General features: G+C 37.2%; 1 protein-coding gene across 1 annotated transcript in view; it reads right to left on the reverse strand.

The window, feature by feature from the left end:
• AsnRS (asparagine--tRNA ligase) overlaps positions 1-27,358 on the reverse strand; it is a 384,567-nt gene that overhangs the window by 326,616 nt on the left and 30,593 nt on the right. The window contains exon 4 of the mRNA XM_090368498.1: positions 10,430-10,612. Coding sequence (XP_090224624.1) covers positions 10,430-10,612 — 183 coding nt within the window. The remainder of the gene's footprint in view (positions 1-10,429; positions 10,613-27,358) is intronic.

Below are 27,358 nucleotides of genomic sequence, written 5' to 3' on the forward strand. Positions count from 1 at the left end.
TGTGTGCAGTTATTAATTGTTATTAATAGAGCCTTGTCAATTAATTTGACAATGGATAGACTGTGCAAAGCTCACTGGGTAGAATTTTTCTCAGTATGATCTGTGCTTTTTAATGGAAGAGCCTGCTTTTACAGGGATGGTTATGGTATAATGGCAGGTTTATGGTATAATGTATGTTTTTGGATTGTATGACTGGCTTCTTAGTTGTGAAGGAGCAACAAAAGGATAAGCTTATGTGCCATCTGTCCTTTGTCACATGAGGGCTGGCCATTTTTCATATGTAAACTTGGATGGGGCAATCCTTTATTTGGCAGGCAGTATACAGGGCAACCAAAAGTTCTTGATTAAGAAAAACAATATATGGCAGTGAAACCAGTTGATGTGCGTGTGTGGCCAGTAAAGTGTTGAGTCAGTTTTATGTAACATAAGCACTTGAAAAACAAAAATGAGAGTAGCAGTCTGTTATAGGCCAAGTGAGTGATGAGTATAACAAACAACTTTAAAGAACTTTTGGTTTGGTTACTCACACAGGAGGAAAAATTTTTTGTTTTTTTTGAATAATTATTTTCTCCAGCAAAATTGTAAGCAAAAATAACTAATAATTTTGATCTGATTAATCTGAAGTGACTTTTCATGCATTAACTACTGTCAGGGGTAAAGGGAAAGGATTTTGCTTCTGTAAAAGTGACTACGGTGGTCTTAGACATTTTAAATTCCTTTCAGTGAGACCAGCCAGTTATTTAATCAACTGTGCCAGCTAAGAGATACTATTCAAGGTTTAGATCTAAATGATTTTTTTTGATGAATTGATGAGACTAGTGGCAGAGAAGAAAAATACATAAGATGTTTATAAATTAGTAGGGAACCTAAAGTAAGAACAAAATAGTCTGCAGTCAAGTTTACTTATGGGGTTAGGCAAACTAAGGTAGATTATGCAAAATCTTTGCTAACTTTTTTTACTTCCTTTCTACTTTTCTTCAGTGATTCTGTTCAGGTTGCTGAAAAATTTTATAAATATATTGTATCTTCAAAATGAATATATTTTGTTGTTTACAGAAAATATTTGGTTGTTTTCTTTATTTATTAAGGATGTTGATGAAAGTATGTCAGGCGTAATGTCTAAGTTTGGATGATGTGTAGGTTGGCAACATGGTTAATCACAGTAATCAGGGTAGTGCAACAAGATCTAGACAAAATGAGACAGATGGGCTGAGAAGTGGCAATTGAAGTTTAATATTGATATATGAAAGGTGCTTCACATGGGGAGCACTAATCCCAGATTAATGTGCCAGCTGTGTGGTACCACACTCAGGGCAGTGGAGAATGAAAAAGACCTGGGGGTCTTTTTCATTCTGCAGTGCAGGCAGATATGAAATTTTCTGATCAGTGTAGACAGGCTGCCAGGACAGCTTGGAATTCTGTCAGTGATATACAGGATTTTTGCTAACAGGGATAGGGTAGTGCTATCCTTTTGTATAAAGAAATATAAAGGCTTTTGTATAAAGGCTGCATAATACTGCATACAGGTCTGGAAGCCTGATTTTAGGAAGGACAAGATCTGTTGGAATGGGTGCAGAGAAGAGCAACAAGATTGGTAAGGGCAGAAAAAGGGTGCACTCACCAGAAAAGGTGTCAGTTTTGGAAACTGCAGTATCTGGTGACAAAGTGCCTGCAAGGAGAACTGAGCAAAGTATTTAAGTCCCTAAATGGATTGAGTAAGCATTATTGTTGATGGGATCCTTTCTCTTCCTTAGATTACACACAAGGGCACAAAAATTCAAATTGAGAAGTGTTTGTTTTTTTTTGTTTTTTTTGGCTGATGCTCTGTAAGTTTTCTGTCTTGTCATTTTCCTCTAGTGCTACTAATAATAATATACAAAAATCATAGCAAGGATTTGTTAAGGGGAGATCTTGCCTCCCATTGACATGTGGTTGTCTATTATGCAGGAACAAAGAAACTGGATGCAAAGAGTAAATTCTGATGTCATATACTTAGATTTCAGTGAAGCTTTTGACAATGTTCCACATGAAAGACTGCTGTATAAATCATGGCAGCATTGTATTGGGAACAAATTATTTCTACTGATAATGGGATGGTTGAGTGGCAGAAGCAGAGTGTAGTTATAAATGGGTATTGCTCTTCTTGGGCAAATGTTATTAGTGGAGTCCTCAGGGTTTAGTGCTGAGCCCCTTACTGTTTTCAGTATTTATTAATGATATTGAGAGAAGCACATCAAGGTCTTGCTGCTGTGAAAAGAGTAAGGAGGGCATCGTGTATCCTAATATTCTGTCTGCCATTAGACCAGTCCCACATGGAGATAACCTGTCTCTTTTATAACCTGAGTAATCCCTCTTTTATTCCTTTGAGAGTATCAACCCTGTTCTTCAGGTCCTCATATAAGCCCATGCTTTTTTTTTTTTCCTCTCTCTTCTTTTTTGTCTGTATTTAGTTATTTCCTTGACTGCATTTTTGCTTGTCAAGAACCTCAACCATTAGTGTTGGTATTGCAGGTAACTTTTATATAGAATTTGAAAATTTTGCACTATTTCTGCAGGTAATTCATAATTATTTTCATTTATCATTCCTTCTCTTTTTACTTCATACACTGCAGTATATGAGGCAATAATTTTGCTGTATTTAATATTACGTTGAATATATTTAGACTACTTATAATTTAGTCGTATCAAAGCAGAATTTTATTGTTTTTTTGCTATTTACTTTAATTATTTTTTATACAGTTTTATTTTGGGATTAGTAGTTGAATTTAAACTGCAGCTGGTTGTATGTGTATGAGAGTATTGTTTGGTAGTTTTGATGTTAAATATTAATATCATGATAATTTTTTACCTATTTGGTGGTTGAAGCAAATTATATACATACTTTATGGTTACCTCAAATATAAATGTGATTAAAACCTCTAGTACTTCTGTACTGTGTATGACTTGAAGGTGGAGAAAGCATAACATGCTTGTTGACAATGGATGTGAATTTTTGTAGATTATAATTTTAAGGAAACACATTTCAAAAAAAATTATTCTGAAGAACAGATGCTGAAATACAAAAAGAAGAAAAGTTATTTATGTATAGGAGTTGAACAATAAATGGATGTTAAATGGTTGAGGAATGTGTTAGGGCTGGTGTGGAAGAAGGGTGGAATTACAGATGTAATTCACAAGAACAGTGCCCTGGAAATATTTCAAAAAAAAAAAAAGCAGCCCAAGTAACAAGGTAAATTTACATAAGTATTTAAATGCATAATAAAACAATATTAATGTTAACATTAGTTAAAGTTTTAATTTAATTTATATAATATTTTTACTGTGTGATATCATTCAGTGAGTTAATAAAGAAAATAGTGCAGAATTTTATTTGTGATAACTAAACAGATAAAAAAAACTTTCACTGAATAGAGCAAAATTCTACTCAGTGAAACAAGCCAAAAAATTTTTGTCCATTCAGTTTTGCAACTGTGTATATATATACAAGGGTAAATATTTTAATTTGCAGACAGGTACAAGATCTTATTTTAATTGTCATCATCTGAACCTTCTGTGGATTTTCTCCTCAAAATATTCTCCCTTCTCTCTTGAACTTTACACACTTTTGCCACCATTGTATCCATGCATTAGATGCTTCTTGCAAGCCATTTTTTGAAACACAGTGAAGTGCTTCCATTATAGCTCTGCGAGCATTGTTGTCGGATGCAAATTGCTTGCCTTCCAGAGCTTTCTTCAGACGTGGAAACAGGAAAAAATCATATGGAGCTAAGTGTGGTGAATAAAGGGGATGTGGTAGAACCTCAGCACCTGTGGCAGTGATCATTGACTGCACAATATTAGCCATATGAGGCCTGGTATTATTTTAATGAAGAAACCACTTCACACCAGAAAGTTCTTGATGTTTCTCATGAAAGGCGTGGCGAAGTTTGACTGAGAACCTCAGAGTATGCTTCCTAATTCATAGTTGTTCTATGAAGCACAAAATGTGTAACAAGAATGCTTTTTGTGTCAAAAAAACACAAGACCCATTTGTTTGTCAGCCGAACAAGAAACTTGAAATTTCTTAGATCCTGGTGAATCAATGCTTCCACTCACTTGGACTGTCGTTTTGTCTCTGGATCAGAGTGAAAAATCCAAATTTCATCACAAGTCACAATTTGATTTAAGAAGTTTTGACTCTGTGCATCAAAACAATCAAGCATTTCTTTGCACAAGTCTACTCTTTACTGTTTTTGTTCTGGAGTCAAATTGTGTGGAATCCAGCAGCCACAGATTCAAGACATTTTCAGGTAATCTCACAATATTGTGAGCACCACTGTATGAAGTGGACTTTCTGACAGCTAATTCACAAACTGTAATTCGCCTATCTTCATCCAAGATTTCCTGGGCTTTTGAGATTTACTCAGGAGTTGTTGAGGAAGGCTGACCAGGTCTTGGGTCATCTCCAGCAGACTCACAGCCTTTACTGAATCGCTTATGCCATTTAAATATGGCCGTCCTACCAAGACACTCATTATCATAAGCTTCATTTATCTCTTTAACTGTTTCCAATGCATTTAAGCCCCTTCTGACTCAATAATGAATCACATATCACTGTCCAATCTATGTCTAACATGATACTTACTTCAAAATCATAGTCAGTAACACACTGCTAAAAAATTCTTCACACAACACTAGCTTGACTAGTACTGGCATGTGCACACTGAGTCTGCTCAGTAGCAATTAGGAAGAATGCCTCTAGTGGCACTTGTGAAAAGTTCACATGGTAAACATAAAATTTTGCACCAATCCGGGAATTAATTGATCACCCACACACACACACACACACACACACACACACACACACACACAAATATATATTTGCCAGCAGCATGGCAAACCAGTAGAGTGAAAAAGAACTCAACTAAATAAAATAACAAAAATAACGATAACAGAAAAATATATAGAGGGGATAAAGAAGAAGAGGGTAGTGTTGAAGCAACGTTCCTAAAATAATTTAGAAAATTGAGCCAATTAAAAGAAATTTAGTCGCACCACCTCGAAAGCACCTGTTTCCGAATTATGTGAAATCTCACTAAGGTGGAAATGTAGACTAACAACATTACGTGACCAAATAAATTGAAAATAATAATTAATAAAATGAAATAAAATAAAATAGACTAACCATTATACCCCATCTCGACAGAGGATGATGAGGCCAATAATAATCAGGGAATCACTGCATTTCGAATGCTAAACAAATCCATGCAACAACGGAATGATACTATACTCAGATCGCCGATGCAATAGATTTGCATAGCGATGGTCCTTATGCAGCAAAAAATAATAAAACAGAAAGCCTAGTACTCGCATGGCCAAACCATACCACTGACAAAACAATAGTCGAACTGAAAATATATAGAAACAAATTAGACTATGGAGGGTGGTACGAATGCAGCGTTAGCAGATCGTCACGCTACCCCCAAATAAATATAATCCAATTAATCCAAAATTAACTATAGAGATAAAAAGTAATAAAATATATTAAAATAAGAAAAAATATATATATTAAAATAAATAAGAAAAAATAGTAGAAAAGCCAACATCAGTGGCAGCAGAAAAAGCACAATCCATTACATGTTGCTTATAATAAGCTAAAATAGATTTCCCAGCAGCATGGCAAACCAGTAGAGTGAAAAAGAACTCAACCAAATAAAATAACAAAAATAACGATAACAGAAAAATATATAGGGGAGTGGGATAAAGAAGAGGGCAGTGTTGAAGCAACATTCCTAAAATAATTTAGAAAGTTGAGCCAATTAAAAGAAATTTAGCCGTGCCCCCTCAAAAGCATCCATTGTTTTTGTTATTTTATTTGGTTGAGTTCTTTTTCACTCTACTGGTTTGCCATGCTGCTGGCAAATCTATTTTACTGGTATTTATCCTTCAGAACTTACTCTGGAAAAAAACAAATAATGATTTTCAGCCAATTACTTAGACTTAGACATTAATATTAACAGCCCTCATACCACAATCAACATATACAATAAAAGAGATGCTTTTAATTTTAATGTAGTCAGTTTTACCCACTGGCACTAACATTTCTAAAAAAGTACATGCTAATATACTACTCTCCCAATGCATCAGAATTGCGACAATATGCAGTAGCAACAGTCTCTTTGCTAACAACATTAAACAACTCCATGATAAATTGCAGTGCAGTAATTTCCCTACAGCATTCCTCTACCATCATTTCAAAAAAGCAATAAATATATAAAATTCAAAAAACTTAAACTACAAAATAAACAACATACAGTCAGTCCTCGTATAAACTATAAAATAAAAATAATAATGAAAAATAAAATCCTGTGTAAAGAGAAGTATGAAATTTAAACTCGAAAATATCTAAGAGATGGGGCAAAAACAAGAAAACTTACTGTCTCTATGGACCAGAAGACGTTATTGTCCGTGGTGATAGGAGAGCCAAGTGTTCACTGGCAGTATATATGTGTGTCAGTTGAAGTAGCCCCGTGTGGGGGGTGGAAGGTGTGAAATCGTAATCCGGAACTGTACCTGTGTATGACGGGGAAGTGAGCAATTAAACAGATGAGGCAAAAAGCCAGCAGAGGGAGAAACAAAAATTAACAAAGTAGTGTGGAAAAGTAGTGTTTTCTTCTATTACCAAACTTTGTAATGGAAGAAACAAGTAGCGATAGTAGAGAAATACCATCTCAATATTGCTTTCAGCCAGCCTAATTGCTCATGAGAAATAAAATGCAGTAAAGAGAACAGCAGAAAGTAATTGAAATGGAAGTGAATAAAGTAGTGCTCGGGGAGTGCAGGGTTGCAAGCCCGTACCACAGATGTCCCCTAGATGGATGACTGGACAATTGCCTCGTGTTTAAGTCAGTAGTGGCAATGTAGTAATAATATACCTGTCAATAGACAATCCGTGGGCACGAGCTTTCCACACTGTGAGACACAGAGTCGGGGGAGGGGGGGGTAAGAAACTATACAGTATGTACAGGCCAGAATGTAAAGGAGGTTAGTCTACTGACATGATGGTTAGAACTGGGTCGTAGTTAGTAATATTTTTATATTTAATAATGTTAAATGCTTTTTGAAGTGATAGTAGAGGAAAGCAGCCAGGAATTTATTATGTAGTAATTTATTGTCGAATATTTTAATTTCTGTAAAGAGAAATTTTAATTTCTCTTTTCTAGAAATCTTCTAGGAGTCGCCCCTTACATACATGTCCACATACATGAACACATGTCCACATGTCTTCCTTTTGCTCAGAATAATCACCTGAGAGGGTATAAATTCAAATTGAGGAAAGACAGTTGTAGGATAGATATGCAGAAGTTTGCCTTTAGTCAGCAGGTAGTTGATTGCTGGAACAGACTATCTGTCTGTTGTGGAAGTTGATAGCTTAAATAAATTCAAGGAGGAACTGGACAAACTTTTATTGGGAATGAAGATGATTTTTTTTTTTTTGGGCTGATACTACATAAGCTTGCTTTCTTGCATCGCATGCCTCCATTACTACTACTACTACCACCATTATTCTGTATTTCACTTGCACATATTGTGTTAATTGTGATTTGTGCATGCCGCATTCTTTTTTATTGATTTGTTTTAAATTTTACAACCGCCCCCCAAAATGTCAGTGAATAGAAATATCAACTAGTTAGTAATATGTACATATTACAGTATGTATTAATTATTAAATTTTAAATTTTCTGTTTATACTACAGCACGACAACCAAGTCAGTAGAGTTTACAATAAATTGTCGATACAAATATTTATCGTATTTAGTAGACACGGGCTTGAACCCCGGTCCACTCAAGGAACGCGTGCTATGCACTCTCGTTCCTGACCACTGGGCTACGTCAGGCCTATTATGTTATGTACATAAGCATAAATTTATTTTTATTCTGTTAAACTGTGGTTTATTCTTTCAATTTTCATGTATCATTTAATTTTGTTAATTGGTAATGTAATAAAGTGTAAATTTGTGATCTTTACTTTTATAGCCTGTGGATAATATTCCTCTTATTTTCACTTATTAGAATCGTCGTTTAATAGAATTAAAATTCAATTCGGAAATGTGATCACGATGACCGGAACTTACTACATATCATATAGTGAACAATATTTTATTATGGAGAGCCCACTATAAAGTGATTTGATCGTATAGTGAACCAATTGCAAAGTGGGGGTCCACTGTATTAATTTGTCGTAAAAAAATAGGGAAAATTTTTGCAACCAAAAATGAGTCTAAACTGGGCAGGTAAAGAACACAATGACCATGGATTAAATTAGTCAAAATCTTCATGGAACAGTTATGATGTCTTATTTTGGATGCTTCAATTTTTTACATTCATGCATATGCATCTTACATTATTTTTTTATCATCAGCTATAATTAATCATAAACAAATTAGCAAAATATGTGCAATTTTCCATGCAAAAATGTTAAACTTCAGAGAAATGAAATTCTTTAAATGAACTTCAATTAATATATTTAATAAATGTTCTTGTGCAAATTTATAAGTAGATATTGTTAGGGAGTTTGAGTTTTTTTTTTTTTTTTTCCTTCTCAATAGTAGAGCATTATTTTAGTAGCATAGACAAGAAAGAACTTTTTAAATGCCCAAAACAATTTTATTTCGGAATGATTGATTTCTAAATCTTACATCCAAGAACTTCAAACACATTCTCAGAAAAATGTGATTCCAGTTCATGGGTGCCACCTCACCCTACTGAAGGTGGCATAGCATGGTACTTGTAAACATGTCGGACAGCCCTATACAGGGTATATTGCAACTTTATGTCATTTCCGACTTCAGAGAACCATTCTTAATGGTTATATGTCAATATAACCATTCCATTATTAGTGAACTATTTGAAATGTTGTCGTTATTTGGTTTTTAGGAGCATTAGCAACTAAGGCCATATTGCTCCGGTGGGGTGGTCATTTCCTGACCTTTCCGCATCCTCCGTATTTGGTGGTGACAGGCTCGAACCCCAGTCAAATCAAAAAGCGTGTGCTACGCACTGCTGCTCCTTCCCACCTGGCTACGGAGGCGCCACTATTTGAAATATGCAGCTTAACTTGAAGGAGTCTGTTGGGGGGGGGGGGGAACATTTTTAATGAGAAAAGATTATATATTACACTGAACAAATTAAAAAATGATTACACTGTGAGTTTACATAATTTAATTTATAGATGTCTGTTCAAATGTCCACTGTCATCTTGGATGCACAGCCTGCTCAACTCACTACTGAATGTGTAACCTTAAGAACCGCATTATGTATTTCAACATCAAAAATTTCTATAGAAGTTTATCTTGTGTCCATCTTGCATTTATGAAGCAAATTTTTTAATTAGAGGGTTGAGATCCAGTGAAATTCATGACCAGTTCAACATACTAACAAGACTAATCCATCAGCCTGAGAGCCATTCATTTCAGGTACTGTAACATTCCTACTAAGAGGCGCTAGTCCATCATGCTTGTAGACATCCGCAATCATGTTGGCAAAAGAAGGTTCTCTAAGGTGGGGGGGGAAGAAATAGTAGCAATACATTTTGCAAATACAGCATAAATATCATTTACAGATATTATATAGTCCAAGAAACTGATCACCAAGAACAGCACAACACAAACTTACAGTAAAAACAAATTTGGCAATTACTTTCCAGTGTTCCCAAGGATTCTTAGAAGTCTATAAATAGGAGTTTCTGGTGTTGCTAACCCCACTGTGGGCAAATTGTGCCTTGTTAGCAAACAAAATGTAGTGATGCAAAAGGTAAAGTATAACTAATCAACATCAGAATTCCAACTATTGAATCATAAGAATTCCAATTTACATATATCTAAAGGTTCAAGATTCTAAATTGCAGTATGGGAGTAATCCTTCATCGTTTAATGTTCTCCAGACTCTGATGAGGTTTTGTCGGAAATTCTTCAGGTACCAACTAAGAGGATTAACTGTGCAATTTCATTGTTTGCCTCCATTTTCACATATCATCAGACTGAACTTTCAGCTCTCAACACATTTTAAAATTGTGCATTTCCTCAGAAAAACTAGGTGAACATTAAGAGACATTATAGTTGATCTGCAATTCTTTGCTGCAGAAATTTTTGCTGATATTCCTCAATGGTGACATCGGTTTTGCATGTAGAAAACAAATGGCATTTTCAGTTTTTCTCATGTCACAATGATCTAACTGCAGTATTTGCTAGCACCCTTACTACATTTCAAATAACCATAGCTCCATTAACTGTTGAGAATTGGATCCATGTTGATATAACAGTTTTCACTCAGAATGACCTCAGAAATTACTTCCTATGACAAAGGAGGTAATTACTTCTTATGACGTAGTGCAAAATACCCCTGTATAATATAAAACCCTACTAAAAATTAAAATTGGTTATAAACTAACCTGTATAGGTAGTGGTAGCTGTGAATCAACTTTTATTTGAATTTTCTTTGCCTCTTCTATGTTTTTCTCCCTTCTTTCTGCATCTTCCACCTCCTTTTTCATTTTCTCTGCATTTTTATACTGTTCTCTAATCCAAATTTTTTTTATTTTCTTCAGCTGTGATTGAGATGGCAGCTCCCATTTCTAAATTAAGACAAAAGTCATAACATTCTCTCCACACCAAAATTGTAAATAGCATTAATTTTTATGATATAAGAAAAATACAACCTTAAAAAAACAAAAAATATTTAATTTAAATATATAATTTATTTAATATAAATTTATTATATATTTAATATAAATATATAAAAAATATATTTAAAAAAAATATCGGGCTTAATGTCCAAGTTTGCAGATGATACAAAGGTTGGCAGGGTTGTCAAGGACACTACTGACACTATGCTGCTGCAACAGCATCTGGAAAGGTTGAGCAGATGGGCTGAGAGGTGGCAAATGAAGTTTAACATTGACAAATGTAAAGTACTACACATGGGAAACAGCAACCCCAGAGCAATGTATCAACTCTGTGGTACTACACTGACAGTGGTAGAGAATGAAAGGGACTTGGGGGTGGTTGTGCAGGCAGATATGAAGTTCTCTGAGCAGTGCAGACGGGCTGCAAGAGTAGCTCATGGAGTATTGTCAATGATATACAGGAATTTTTCCAGCAGGGATAAGGAGGTGATTATTCCATTGTATAAGGCAATGGTCAGGCCACACCTAGAGTACTGTATACAGGTCTGGAGGCCTCATTTCAAAAAGGATGTAGAGCTGCTGGAACGAGTACAGAGAAGGGCAACAAGATTAGTGAATGGAACAAAGGGGTGCTCTTACGAAGAAAGGCTTAAGTTTTGCAAATTACAGTGTCTGGAGACTAGGCACCAGCGAGGTGATCTGATAGAGGTGTATAAAGCTTTGAATGGTTTAAGCATGCTCAATGCTGATGGGATTCTTCCTCTAGCTCAGAAAAATCACCCGAGAGGGCATAAATTCAAATTGAGGAAAGACAGATGTAGGATAGACGTGCGGAAATTTGCCTTTAGCCAGCGGGTGGTTGGTTGGTGGAACAGACTTCCATCCCTTGTGGTGGAGGTTGATAGCCTAAATAAGTTTAAGGCTCAGCTGGACAGGTATTTTGAACGAACAGAGGGGTGAAGTGGAAGTGGTTTTTTTTTTTTTTTTTTTTTTTGGCTGATGCTGCATAAGCTTGCTTTCTTGCATCAAATGCCTCTACTAATGCTAATTCCATAAAGTGTAAATTTGAATCATGAAGCAAAGCAGATTTAAGCATCAATATAACTGATGAGTGTACCATAATCTGAAGACACTGTTTTAATGTTGGCCTTTTAGATTCAGTAGATCATAAGATGCATGTTTTCTATGATCAGATTGTCAGAGAAAACATGCAATTTATGATTCATGAAACTTGTTACTATCTGTTTCAAGTGATGAAAAACCAGATGTTCCTTAAGAATAAAAACATAACTGTTGCCTGAAACTGACTAATTTGTCCAAAGTGAAAAACTGATTCTAGCACGGCTCCTATTAGGATATGCAGCATCCCTGGAAAACAAAATATTTTTAATTACAGGGACTGCTTGGGGGGGGGGGGGGCTTCATAGTAAAAATAAGTTTGAATTTAAGTCACATAAAGCAAACATTGTAGGGATATCCAAAACATGGTACTACTCAGATATAGGGGATGTAGTACAGGCAACCCCTGTATAACAGTACTTCTACAACATGGTTTCGCTCTAACACAGTTGATTAAGTGCAACAATCCTCACAAAACACAGTTTCGCGCTAACAGAGCTAGAGAATTATGGCAACCTGGCATAACATGATATTTTTGAGCTTTTGTGTGAGGGAAAACTCTGCCATTACGTTGGATGTAATTTTTAAACGTTTCCATTCTTTTTTGTAAATCCCCACTTTTGGCTCGCTAATCATTATGCAAAAAAAAAAAATTATTGGGAAATCCCTGTGTTGTTGTGGTACAAGTACCATGTTGTGGTATTGAACTAATGGAAAAATCTAGATTTCAAAGTTTTATCACTTATTGGATAACGTGCCAGGCCATCCAAAAGATTTAAGTCATCCAAACATTGAAGTAATGTTCCTACCACCAAGTAACCAAGTACAACTTCTTTAATTAGATCAAGGCATTATATCTCCCTTTGAAACTCATTACATCAGAAAAGCGTTAAAATGGATTTTGGAAAAAATTTATTCCGAATTGAATTGATGGATACATGGAAACATATTTCAATTGTGGACTATATCGGAATCATAAATTTATCGCTCAAAAAAGTAAAACGGTCAACATTAAATGCATGTTGGAAAAATGTAGGCCAGAGTCAGTTCATGGTCAAACCAGAAGACGGAATCAGAGCAATAGTAGAACTTGCTAAGTTGGTAGAATTGGAAGGTTTTGGTGATAGGACTACTGAAGCCCTCATGGATAGCACTATTGGTAGAATCACCATCAATCCCCACACTGGGTGGAAAAGACCTGGATTTCAGTCCCGTCAACGACAGGAGGAGTTTTTATGGTCTTTTTCAACTATGTGAGGGTAGCATAGTTTTTTTCTCCTGGAAAATCAGGTTTTTTGTCCAGAAAAATGGAAAATCAACCTCAGAATATATGCAATTTGAACACAGAGTAGCATAGCCTTAGCTGATGATGCTCCAAAAATAAAAAATAAAAGATATGATTACTGAAGACATTCAAGAATTACTGGTAGAAAAAGAGGCTGGCAAAGCGGATTTGTTGGAAATGGCATATTATAATCTTCATTTTTGAATTCAGTTTCTTCAACTGAAAGAATCCCAAATTTCAAAAGGAAATTCCAAAAATGCTTGGTTCCATATGATGAAATTTACAAAGATCTATCAAGCAAAAGCAAACATATCCAGATTAATGATTTTTTAAAGAGAGCTGAAGATACACGAAATCTAGAATGGTGTATTTTTATTAGTGTTGTTAACGAAATGGTGTATTTTTGTTAGCTCTTTGAACGCAACCCCTCTTTTTGTATCGGTTCTTAGTCTCGTATAACACAGTTTTGCACTACACGAGATTTTATAGGAATCTGACTATGTGTTATGTGGGGTTGCCTGTATTTGAATACAGAGAGTACAGTACATACTGAAAGGACACTTCACTGTATTGTATTGTATAATGGTCGATGGTCCAGAAATTTCCTTCAACTCTGCATGATATATCTTGTGATAGTAGAGAACTTTGTAGTCAATGTGTGGCGGTAGTGGTACATATGTGTGTGTGGGGGGGGGGAGGGGAATTGTATGTTGTGCCTCTTAACTACCAAGGAAAGCAATCAAAATGAGAGCTGCCCCCCCAGTACCCATCCCTCGACACAAAGGAGGGCAATTTGTCATTGCGTTTAGCAGAGAGGGTGGACCTTCTGCTTATCAAAGCAAAAAAAGGTGAGCAAAGAGGGAATAAGAAGGTTAAAAGTACAAAGTTAGAATAATGTAGGAGACTTAGAGTTGAACAATAAGAGACAGGAGGATGAAGGAGGTATCCTCTAAGGCAGCAGTTCCCAACCTATGGTTCAAAAACCCCTGGGAGTTCTCACTAAAAACTCTGTAATGGCGTCTGCTTAGATTTATTTATATAGGTATATTTTTTATAAACTACAAAAATAGTTTAATATTAATTTACGTGGTTCGGTTTAAAATTTATATTTAGTTGTAGTTTGAGTCACGCACTCTTACATAGCATTATAACTAATAATAAACAAAAACAGAATAAAGTAAAATAAAATTAAATGTACAGTAAAAATATATCAACGAAAGAAACCACATCTCCCACAATTCCTTATAACTAGTTTACTATCTTACAGTTTATAGTTACAAGTTGCAGCTCCGCTAAATGAGAAGTTTTTTAGCCATATTTAGCCGCTTTATTGACCAATTGTTATATTAAATTATTTTCTATAAGCAGCTTATAGACCTCGTCAGGATCCTTAGTTTATTCTGAATTGAGACAGCAAGATTTGGAAGTTACCATATTTCCCCATGTATAAGACGCACCTTTTTTCGAAAAATTTGGGGTCTAAAAACTGGGTACGTCTTATACAGTGGTTGTAGATTTTTTTTACTTGCATTTCCCGCTTTTTCGCGCTTGCTGTCTTTGCGCTCATTGTTTCGCACTTGTTATATTAGGTTATGTTTGGCCACATTCTGCCCAGAAATGGCTCAGAAAAAAATTTTCGTACAGTGCTGAATTCAAGTTAAGTGATCCAGTTTGCAAAAGTGAATGGAAATCGTGCTGCTGAACGTAAGGTTGGTCCTCCTCCAACTGAGAAAACAATCCGAGACTGGCTACGGGAAGAAGAAACCCTACTGAAAATGCCACAGCAGAAGAAGGCCATTAGAGGCAAGTCAGCAAAATGGCCTGATTTAGAGAGAGAATTGAAGATATGGATTAAGGAGCAAAGGGCTATTGGAATTCCTGTGTCCACAAAGATGGTTCAGCATGAGGCAAGAAGAATTGCCGATGAAAAAGAAGTTACTAATTTCAAAGGAGGACACAATTGGTGCTTCAGGTTCTGAAACGGAATGGACTAAGCATGCGTACACAAACCGACTTGCCCAAAAGATGCCTGAAAGCTATGAGCAGAAGGTCCTTGAATTTCATCGTTTTGTCATTCAATGTCAGAAGACATCAGTTTGAGTTGGGGCAGATTGCAAATATGGACAAAGTTCCCCTTCAATTTGATGTCCCAAGTAACAGAACTGTTAATAAGAAGGGGGTGAAAACTGTAACTGTGAAGACAAGTGGACATGAAAAGAGCCATTATACAGTTGTTCTAGCTTGTGCCGACAGAACCAAGCTGCCTCCTATGCTGATTTTCAAACGCAAAACAATGCCAAAAGAAGACATTCCTCAAAGAGTGATTGTTCACATTCATGACAAGGGTTGGATGGATCAGGATTGGATGAAGATCTGGTTTGAGAAAGTTTGGTGCTTGATCAGTTCAGGGCACACATAACAAAAAATAAAAGAAGATTGTGGCAGAGCAAAAAACAAAAAACTTGCCATCATACCTGGAGGCTTGACATCCCAGCTCCAATCACTTGACGTCAACATTAACAAACCCTTCAAAGCTGCCATGAGAGACGAATGGAACCAATGGATGAAGTCTTCTGAGGACAATTTGACACCAGCAGGAAGAGTGAAGAAACCAACTATAGGAGAAGTTTTTACCTTGGTGAAAAGATCCTGGGATAATATCAAGATTGAGATCGTTGTCAAGTCATTTAAGAAGTGTGGCATTTCAAATGCCATAGATGGAACTGAGGACAAGGCAATATATGAAGACAAGTGATTCATCATACACAGATGAGGACAAGCTAATGAATGGGAGTTTTGACAGTGATGAGTTGTATGAATTTTATGATGAATAAAACTTGAGTTCAATAACTTTATGTAATACATTTTTTTTTTTTTTTTTTTTTCAAATTTCGGGCCCCAAAATTAAGGTGCTTCTTATACATGGGAAAATAAGTTAATTAATACTTAAGTGTCCGTAGATTTACTGTTCGTAACTTGAAACAATTGTTATACGATACGTTATATCCCGAACTAGACAGCGTTAGCTTAGTATAATATAGTCAATTCATCAGTAAAATCTATTAATCTTGTTAAACCTCATTGTCAATTAAATTGCACTTTTTAACTAAATACATATGACTTAGATTTTACAAACGTAACATAATTAATTAATAAATAACTTGATACTGAAGTTATATAAATGGAACTCGTAGATAATACTCAATACCGAAAAATATATATAGCGTAATAACTGTGTTGGGATACAAGTTCAGGGTTATAATTTTGTACTGAAATTGAAGTTTTATTGAAATTAAATCGAAATCATGACTCAGACCAGAGCAGCAAAGCAAAAGACTCAAGCTAATGGGAGTGCTGTGGCTCAGGGCAGAACTGAGGGGGGCAGTTGCCCTCCGAATCACAGCCTTTTAAAATGCACTGCTTGCTTGATGTTTGTGGAGCAATGGGGTACAGGACATGATATTGCCATGGGGGATGTCTTTATGAGTGTGCGATGTAAGGAGAGTAAGGAAATCAGGTGACAACTAAGCATTGTTATAGGCCTATATGAGAGCCTGAAGGACAGGGTGGATGCCCTGGAAGGTTCTAAATTGAGGTTCGCATCATGCTCTCAGCTGCCCACATCAACGCCAGAGCTTGCACTTGGTCATCACGCAACACAGCGGCAACCACCAAAGCAGAATGCGCTGGTCCCACAGGAACTAGTAGTTGTTGGTGACTCTATTGTCAGGGAATCAACCGGTGCAATAACACCACATTGCTTATTGGAGGCTTGACATGGTGAAACCCATGTTTAGTCTCTAGAGCAAAGTTTCCTTGTCTCATCAAGAAATATCTTGATGAGACAAGTTTATTTTATAATTTGCTGTTCGAGGAGAGTCTTGTCATGGTGGAAAATTAAGTAAACAAAGACTCACTTTTTTCTGTACTGTTGTTTTTAACCCCCCCCATACCACCAGTTTAATGCAACTGGATCAAGGCATTATTTATAACTTCAAGAGAGCATATAGAGCCCACCTGATAAAGTACTTGATCCACAACATAAAAGGAGGGAACAATTTGCAGCCAAATTGGAATGTCTTGGATGCTATCCGTAATCTTGTTATTGCTTGGGAAAGTATTACATCAAGTGTAATAATCAACTGCTTCAGAAAGAGTGGCTTTGGAGAGAACATCATTGAAAAACATGGTCCAGCAGATGAATGTGATGACAACAGTGAGGGATGGAGGAATTTGAAGGAGCATATAGATTTTGTTGGCGAATTTGAAGAGTTTGAAGTTGGATGATGAAGTTGCTATCACTGCAATACCAACACCAGAGGAGCTGCTGGGTACCAAACGAAACGATGATGTTTGTGTTACCAGCGACAGGGAAAGTGAAGAAGCGCGCACACTGCCATCTAAAAAAGATACCCAAAATGCATTGAACATAATAGAGAATGTGTTGGCCTGCAGTAACATTGATAAAGAAACAACTATTGCATTTGATAAAGTCTGTGCTGTAGTTAAACATGCATATAGGACAAAAACTGTGTGATCAACATTGGATTCTTTCTTTAAATTAGATTAATTTATTAATGGTTTGTATGTCTCCTTTTATATTAAGATTGTAATTCTTTTTACTGTGACACTAAAATATTGTATATATCAAAATATATACTGTACAATATTTTCATTTCCATTTAATATTGCTTTTCTCTTAGTTTATCTTTCAAATAAAATAAAATCTTTAAAAAATATGTTATTCCTATTACTGTATTGTAAGACAAGGATTTTGTTTTTATTTTATTTTATTGTTATTATTTTATTTTATTAATTTATTTTTGATATTACAGTAAACCCCCGCTATTCGCGGCCGCTGATTTAATATAAAATGAAACCTAAAAAAATGTGAATTTTAAAGCGCAGTGAACATTTTCTGCCATAAAAAATCAGTGGGTGGGGGAGAGGGGTGACAAAATTGCAAGTGTGGATGTTTCTCGCTAATCCTTGTTCAGTATATGTTATACGCGTGTCATGAAAGGTTTCGTCATTTACTTTTAATTTATATGCTTATAAAAGTGATAAATCTACCATTTTGCAGTGTAAAACAGACTTTTTCGAGCATGTTAACAGAAGAAAGTGACTTTATTGTGGACAAGTTCTTTCTAACCCGTACAAAAATATGGCTACGAATAACAAGGGAAATGTGAAAAGATCAAAAAAGGTGATGACATTAGCGAATAAAATTGAGTTATTAGACAAAATTTCTAATGGTGAAAGTGTCTCCTCAGTGGAAAACATTATAAAATCAATGAGTCAACGGTATGATCGATCAAAAAATCGGAAGAAAAAATCCACTGTAGTGTCCATGAAAATGCGCTAATTGCTTCAAAAATTTGCTCTGTAACTCGTGATGTTAAATTAGAAAAAATGGAAAAGGCTTTAAATCTGTGGATAGAAGACCGAACTCAAAATAAAATTCCGTTAAGTTCACTCATCATTCTTGAAAAGGCAAAACTCCTTTATCAACATTTTAGCGAAACTGGTGATAGCACTGGCGGGATAGGTTTTTTAGCTAGCAAAGGCACTGGCTTGAAAGATTTGTTTGAAATTTCTAATAAATATTACATTTAATATTAAATTGTTTCTTATTTTCATTTCGATGCCATATGCTTACATTTCACTATGTACTGTCTATGTACATAGTCATATTATGAAGGTACATATAATACATACATAGACAAAATTTTAGATTACTTTTTCTTATATATTTCATACTTTGGAACGGAACCCCTTTATTACTATGGGAGCCATAACTCAGTATTCGTGTTTTCGATATTCGCGGCATTTCTCAGGAACGTAACCCCCGTGAATAGCGGGGGTTTACTGTATTATTATTTATTATTATTCTTAGATATACAGTATGTACCAAAAAAAAAAAAAAAAAAACAGTAAAATTTTGACACTTTTGGGGAACCTCGTTACTACAAACCTTGTTATTACAAAACATGAAGATTTAGGTCACTTGAACTTTGTATTAACGAGATTCCACTGTAATAATAACAGAGTTAACTTCCTACAAAACACACAAAGGGCAATTACAGTTGCAAGCTAACTATTTCTCAAAGCGGACGAAGAAAATATAGATATACTTCTGCTACAAGAACCCTACATTTGTGCTAAGGAAGTGAGAGGATACCCAAACACCTATAAAATTGTGAAATGCCAGGATGACACCCCCAAGGCTGCAATCCTGGTGCGTAACCCAGACTTCATAGTTACCAGAATCTCCCATCTCTGCCTTCCCTGGGTGCCTGTGCACACATTATTAGCCCTGAAGGCAAATTATATGCTGTTTCTATATACTCCAGACCTGGAGACAGCATTCATCTGGCCACAGCCTACCTACAAATCCTATCTACCCCAACGCTAGAATACTCATTAGTGCTGACGTGAACTGCCATTCACCCAGCTGGTTCAAGTGAAACACAAGGACGTTACAGCTCAATGAATGGGCAATACTTGGAGGAATATCTTTCAAACAGTCCATACAAAATTCTAAACCAAGCAAATAACCTACCCACCTTCTCCGGCACCCTTTGGGAGGCGACCATCGATGTCACCTTTGCAACCAGATCACTAGCAAAACATATCTCCAAGGGATTGTACAAGACAACAGGTCAACATCAGACCACTGTGCAATGTAAGATCCCTAAGACTGCACAATTATTCCCAGACAACAAATGCAAAGATATTCTCTGGCAAAAGCAGACTGGCCCCTCTTCCGGGAAAACCTAATCGCTGGCACCCAAGCCCAGGATCCACAGGCTGGTTGCCCAGATCTCCTTCAATGAGCCGTAACAAAGATCATCACAAATACTGCAAATGCTGCAATCCCATGAAAGAAACCGATACCAGGTGTTGTCCCTTGGTGGAACCAAGAGCTGCAAAACCTCCAACAAGAAATGAATGCAAAACATTTGCATTCATTACCTTCCAGTGCGCACACAGATCCTGGATGGTGGCTGAGATTGAAGCCCTGAAACAGTCCACAGAGAAACAAGGAATCAATACACCTCAACGATCAGGGAGAAGAAGAAAGTCGTGGGAGCACCTTGTCACCACCGTGAAAAACGATAAACCCTGGGGGGGGTCTACCAAATCACTACAAACAAACTCCACGGGGGGGAGGTCATCCTCACAACCAAGACACCACAGAACCAACCAACAACAACATGGCAAGAGTCCATAAACAATATACTAAATATGTCTTCAAACCCGCACAACTGCCTTCCACACATGAACAGATCCAGCTCTGTGAGGACAACGAACAATACCAGTTGGATCGGACTGAAGGACCTTTTCACACAAATAGACCTCAAACGCAGCCCAGAAAATCAGAAACAAGAAAACGCCAGGCTCGGACCTTTTGGAGCCGGAAATCATAAAAAGAACCATCAAATATGCTCCGGAACTACTCCTGAATCCTAACCAACCACTGTCTCTGCCTGGGATGGTTCCCAACTGATTGGAGAACAGCCAGCGTATGCCTAATCCTAAAAAATCCGATGAAAAAACAGGACCTACCTGACTCCTACCTTCCCATAGCCCTATTATCTGTCTTAAGCAAGACAATGGAATACCTTCTCCAACAAAGAATTGAGAACCACATTACAAATTTTGCTTCAAACAATCAATTTGGCTTCAGATGAGGCAAGTCTACCACAGATGCCCTGAACAACATCACTACTGCAAACACCTGCAACCAAAAATATCTTTTACACATCTCCATCGACTTTGCTGGGACATTCGACACCTTATGGTGGCCAAGCATCCTAGGCAGGCTCAGAAAGGCAAACCTGCCTTTCTGAGTAAGGCAGGTTTGCTGTGTAACTGTGTAAGGCACAGCTGTACAGTTGTAATATCTCTCAAATAGAAAAATCAGTCCGAGCACCTTTCTGTCAAACGACTTGCCAGGTACATAGAGGCTGTCCGCAGGGCTCTGTATTGGGCCCACTGATCTGCAACGTGGTCATAGATAACTTCCCCCACCAGGATCTTGGATGCGTAACCTCCCAGGCCTACACAGACAATCTTGTCTTATTGCTGGCCGTGGACTCCAGAGCACAGCTGGAGGCAATGGGAAATCAGGCCCTCGCAACTGTACAAAAGTGGGCTGCCCAAAACAACCTCCTAATATCACCAACAAAAACCTGCTCTATCTTGCAGAGAGATTATCTCCACCCAAACCGACCACCGCAAATCAAGATCCATAATACCACCAAGTGTGCCACACAACTCAAACACCTGGGACTTATCCTGAATGGAAATCTAACCTTCAAGCCACACCTCACCTCACCTATATCCAGCAAAAAATAAAAGGCTACTCAGCAATAGTTGCCTGGAGGGATTGAGGTCTCAAACGGATAACTCTCAGTCTATTCTGCAAGACGGTATTCCTACTCACCATAACCTACGCTGCTTCGGTATGGTTCAGAAAAGCCTCGATGGCAGCCAACAAAAGAAAACTCAAGCATACAACGCTCAATCCTACTGACCATCTCCCAGGCTTGCAGCACTCATGCCCTCCAGGCCCTGGACTTGGAGGTTATGCGGTGTGGCATGCTCTACAACCTGACAAAAGGAAGATCGACCACCTTCATGGACCACACCACTGACCTGGAAAACAACCACTCCAGGGAAAAATGGCGACTCTCCACATTTCTCAAAATGACCTAGCAACAACGCTGGAAGGACACAACCAAAGGTGCAATAAGGAAGAAATTCTTACCAGAGGTTGACAAAACCCACCAAGTATCTTCACTACTTATCTCCTGACTGGTCACAGTGCCAACAAAGGAAAACTAATTACTCTAGGCTTGACTGGCAACCTACTTTGCTCCTGTGGCTTCCTGGGAACATAATGTACCACTGTCCACTATATGAAGACATCCGCTACATACTGACCACAACCATCCATTTCAACCAGAAGCACTATCTTCTGGAATCAAAGGAAACATAACCCCTCCACAAAATTCGCCCATGACCTGTTCGAGAGATGAAGAACAAGCCTACCACCATAACATGGCTCTCCCAAAGGAAAAGTCATCACTCATATGCCAAAGAAACTAACCAAACCAAACTAACCCGTAGAAATCAACTACACCTTCATGACTATGAATCTCGGACAGGATTCCTCCCACAAATAATCCTAACATCTTGGAAACCAAGACTGGGATGCTGTCCTCACCACAATTTTTCTACTGGCTGTCAACCAACAGCTATTGCCAATGTGCCGTACAGGCAATTTGAACTGGCTCCCTTGCCGGCCACTATTCCTCCTTCCCTGGGTGGGGGGAGTAGACTGCCTTGCTGCCCCCTTCTGCCACCCACACTTTCCACTCTGGTGGGGCATGAGCATGCTCCACTCTAACTGGAGTTGTCTTCCCTATTGGCTCCATATCTCTATCTCCCCTCAGTCTTCCCTCTATTCTACCTGCATGCAAGTGAATGCCCCACACAAACTAAATTCAACAATCTAAAATCAATTTTGCCCACCGTTTTTGGCTTTCTTCTAGCGCTTCTGCACTACGTTACATGATCACTTTTCTTTTATTTTATTTAGGTCCTAGCCACTGAAATCTCAGGAAATTAGGTGGCAGGACCTACCAGAGTAAATCTTAAACTACTGGGTACTTGGTCTGCCTCCACAGGGTGAAAGTGGGGCAACGTCAGGCTTCAGCAGAGGTCTGGTGGCTAAATGGCTAGAAGAACAACGGTACGTGCCACGACACACTTCAAGATCCATACACTTTTAAATCTCTGCCTTTTAGAGTGATCTGTATTACCACACAATGTAAACTACGCAGAGATGGGTGAAACCCCCGGTGTTGTCTAACCGTAAATACACTTTACCTAAACATCATTGCTGACCAGGTACACCATTTCATGGCAACAGTCTTCCCCTCTGGTGGTGCCATCTTTCAGCAGGATAATGCAGCATGCCACACTGCCCGGATTGTTTGTGACTGGTTCGTGGAACATGAGGAAGACTTCCAGCTATTGCCCTGGCCTCCAAATTCCCCAGACATCATTTCCATTGAGCATTGTGGTTTGTGTTGGAACAGCAACTCCGATCTGCGGCATCTCAACCACGGACCTTACAGCAGTTAAAGGATCTGCTGGTTACATGTTGGTACCAGATACCACATTTAGAAATCTTGTAGCATCCATGCCTCGCCAGGTATGAGCTGTTTTGGCTGTACATGGAGGACCAACATCATATTAGGCAGGTGGTCATAATGTTTTGGCTCATCGGTATATATGGGATAGGTTAGAGTTATTAAGAGTAAAATTAGGTGCATGTATTTCTAGTTCTAGGAGTAAGTGTAAACAAATTGATGAATTTGAAGCACTTTACATCATCAAACACTGACATTGTAGGGATATCAGAGACTGTCACTCAGACACAGAAATGCAGAATTTGAATTTTGGGAGTACAATGTGTATAGAATGGAGGGGGGAGGTAGGAGTTATACAATGTTCAGTCAGTTTAGTGCAGTGTTTCTCAACCTTTTTTTTTTTTAATTATTGCCCCCTAAAGGGCTTTTTTAGACAATTTTTTTTCATAATTGCCCCCACCCATGAAATTTTAAACCAGAAAATACTTTATACTTACTCTTTTTATTCAATGGGATCCCGAGCCTGATGTTTCTTAGCTAAAAGTTCAATGTTCGTTATGAGGTTAGTAAGTTTAATTCTAATGTCTCTTCTTGAACATATATCAATTCTGTTTCTTTCCTTTGTTAATATTTTATTTACTGAACTAAAACCACTTTCAACCATATAAGACTCCTTTGGAAAACAAAGAAGTACTTTGGTCATTTCATACCACATTATTGGATAAAGAAGTTCCGTTGTTTTTGATCCCACAACTCAGCCAGTCCACCTTTTTCGAATTTATATTTGCATTCTTCGCTACATTTTAATTCAACGAATTCTTTAATTTCTTCACTAGCAGACCCGGCATCGCATCCAGTTGGATCTAACGTCCATGGCTTCACTTCAAAAGAAAATAAATCTGAAAATTTATTTTTCATTTCACCTTTTAAAGAACACAAATGATCTGAATAATTCATTAGATCATTCACTGTGAGAAATTCACCGATTTCAGCTAACTATACAATGAAATTGTTTTCTCATTAAATTGCTTTCAAATATTTCCAGTTTTTCAATGAAGGCTTTTAATATGTGTTTACAGTCTATCACTGTAATTGATTTCCCTTAAAGTTGAAGTGAAACTTCATTAAGTTTTTGAAAAATCCAAGCCATATAGTACACAGGGTGATTCAGAAGGAATAACAAATATTTTGGAGGTTATAGTATCGATTATTCTGAGTAAAAAAGTTCATATAAACACGTGTCCAATTCTCAATGGATACAGAGATACATCTGTGTGAAACTGGAATGCACAAAGCCATTATGAGAGGTATTAAATAACAATAAATGACATTGTTTGTATTTATTGACTTTTTGAATGATACAAAACAAAAATAATTGACAAATTTTTTACAGTTCATAATAAAATGTTTGAAAATACCACTGCCAATCTCGATGCACTTTGGAACTCTTGTGGTATGACATGTTTTTCTGAGGTCGTCTTGGCATTCCTTTATGAGGGCAGCAGTATCCAAAATGTGAGCAAGCAATTCGTCTCATATTCACTTTTCTTTATATCCGGGCTTTTCATCCAACCCCACAAACAAAAATCTAACAGAGTGAAGACTGGAGACCAACTCATCGTTCAGGGAAAGTTCGATTTAGATACTGTGTCATCAAACGCGTATAATCTGCAGGATAACGTGTATAATGTGTCCATCACGCTAAAAGTACATATAATTCCTTGTAGCCAAGGTTGTTGTTGTTGTTGTTTGGTTTTTAGGAGCATTAGCAACTAAGGCCATATTGCTCCGGAATATGCGGTGGTCATTCCTTGACCTTTCCGCATCCTCCATATTTGGTGGTGACGGGCTCGAACCCCGGTCTAATCAAGAAGCGTGTGGTACGCACTGCTGCTCCTTCCCACCTGGCTACGGAGACGCCTGTAGCCAAGGCAACATCATCTAATAGTAGTGGAAGTTTGTTTTGCAGAAATTCCAGGTAAATGGGCCCTGCATGACGATTTTGTAACACAACAGGCCCATTCAACTGACTGTCGATAATACTGTATCACACGTTTACAGAGAAGCGATGTTGAAAATTTGTTTCTACAGTGGCTTTTGTTTTTGTTTTGTTTTGTTGTTTGGTTTTTAGGAGCATTAGCAACTAAGGCCATATTGCTCCGGGATATGCGGTGGTCATTCCCTGACCTTTGCACATCCTCCATATTTGGTGGCGACGGGCTTCTACAGTGGCATGTGGATTTTTGTCTGACCACCTATGAGAGTTAGGGGTGTTGTTGATACCATCACAGGTGAAAGTAGCTTCATCACTGAACAGTATTAATGGAATTAATTGGAGATTAGCATTTACCCACTGACAAAATTATAATTGCTGGGCATCGTCTCCTGGTTGAAGGCATTGTACCTGCTATATGATATTCGAATATTCGACATACTCTTGTCTGTGGAACACGTAGAAATTCTTCGTGTGCTAATAGGAGTACTTTCTACAGACTGAACAATGTGTTCGATTTCGTCCACATTTTGTACATTTGCACATTCAGAAGAAACATTACCGCTGGGAACTGTACCAGTCTCGTGCAGTTTGGTGTAAACACTAGTAAATGCTCTTGAATCTGGTATTCTGCAGTTAGGAAACCCTCAACAGTATTCTCTAAAGCAGCAGTAGAACTTCCACTGCAAAAACCATAGACAAACACTGTATCGGCATATTAAACATGTGTGAAGATGTGCAGCATTCTTAACAACACTTCTAACACCAAACAGCATCAGGTTATAACTGCTTCTTGGTCACATCTGATTCAGAGAGCTGTGCACCCCAGTTTCAAACAGCTATATCTCCCTATCCATTGAGAATTGGACACATGTTTATATGAACTTTTTTACTCCGAATAATTGATACTGTAACCTCACAAAATATTTACTGTTCCTCTGGAATCACCCTGTATGTTGTTTTTGTGTTTGCTGATCTCCTTTGCTAAATTTGTGTCTCCCTTCGCTTTTTAAAAGAACTAATTATCGTATCAAAAAGATTTACAAATCTTGTTACAATTTCCTTCAGAAAGTCATCTGACTTCTGTATGTAAAAGATGCCTTGCATACTGTGCATTCTGGAATAACTATGTAACTCAGTGCAGTGTTCACGTGAACAAGTGTACCACATATATAGTGTATTCAGTGATGGTATTGTTATATTCCTTTATATTATATTATATGTAAATCCCCTGGCATATACTGCCATGAAGGGAATTTCTCTCACCAATGTAACACTTATGTATCTTGGTAGGACAAAATAACGATTTATTTATTTATACTGTTCTTCATTATCAATGCAAAATTTTATGAAAGGAAATCATATTTGCTATGTGACTTTATTTTTTTTGATGGTTTTAATAACTATACTGAGAAATTAATAAAGAACTGGATTAATATTTTTTACAACCAGATTATGTCAGTGCACAATTCAGTGTATTGCAAGGACTTCGGGACATATTTCCTTTAGGCGGGCCATAAAACCTTTGTCTTCCAACTATGGAGGTAGCACCGCCAGTAGCTTATTGTCAGTTACCGTGGATTCATCAATCTGAATAGAAAATTTTCTCGTTTTTACTTTATCAATTAGCTACTCTTCAATGTTAACTGACAACTCATTGATTCATCTTCGAATTCATTCTTTGCTCAATGGCAATGCTATTAAAATACTGAAAGAATTTTGATGCATCACTGTTGAAATTACAGTCTCAAATGCTGGTCATATAACAGTCTCAGCAACTGTGTGAGCACTACAAGTTTTTGCGAATATTTCTACATTTTAATAAGATGCAATCATTTAAACATCATTAAGGAAGTAACAGCATTAGATTGCTCAAAATCCTGTTTTAAATTTTTAAAATATTCTGTACATTTACCAAATGTATCTGAATGTTTCCTTTTTAAGTGATCTAAAAGTCTTGATGGTTTCATAGTCTCATCTGAAAAAGAACTATTACACATAAGACAAGCTGTCTTGAGTCAAATGGGCTTTCAATAAAACCATAAGCTAGATATTCATCCAAAGTTTGAAAACGGTGCATCAGTAAAGCCACTTTTTGTCTACATTGTCACCTCCGAATAGTAAAACCGTTAGGT

The sequence above is a fragment of the Mastigoproctus giganteus genome, chromosome 2 (genome assembly GCF_048544385.1).
Source record: "Mastigoproctus giganteus isolate SK-2022 chromosome 2, ASM4854438v1, whole genome shotgun sequence".
NCBI lineage: Eukaryota > Metazoa > Arthropoda > Arachnida > Uropygi > Thelyphonidae > Mastigoproctus > Mastigoproctus giganteus.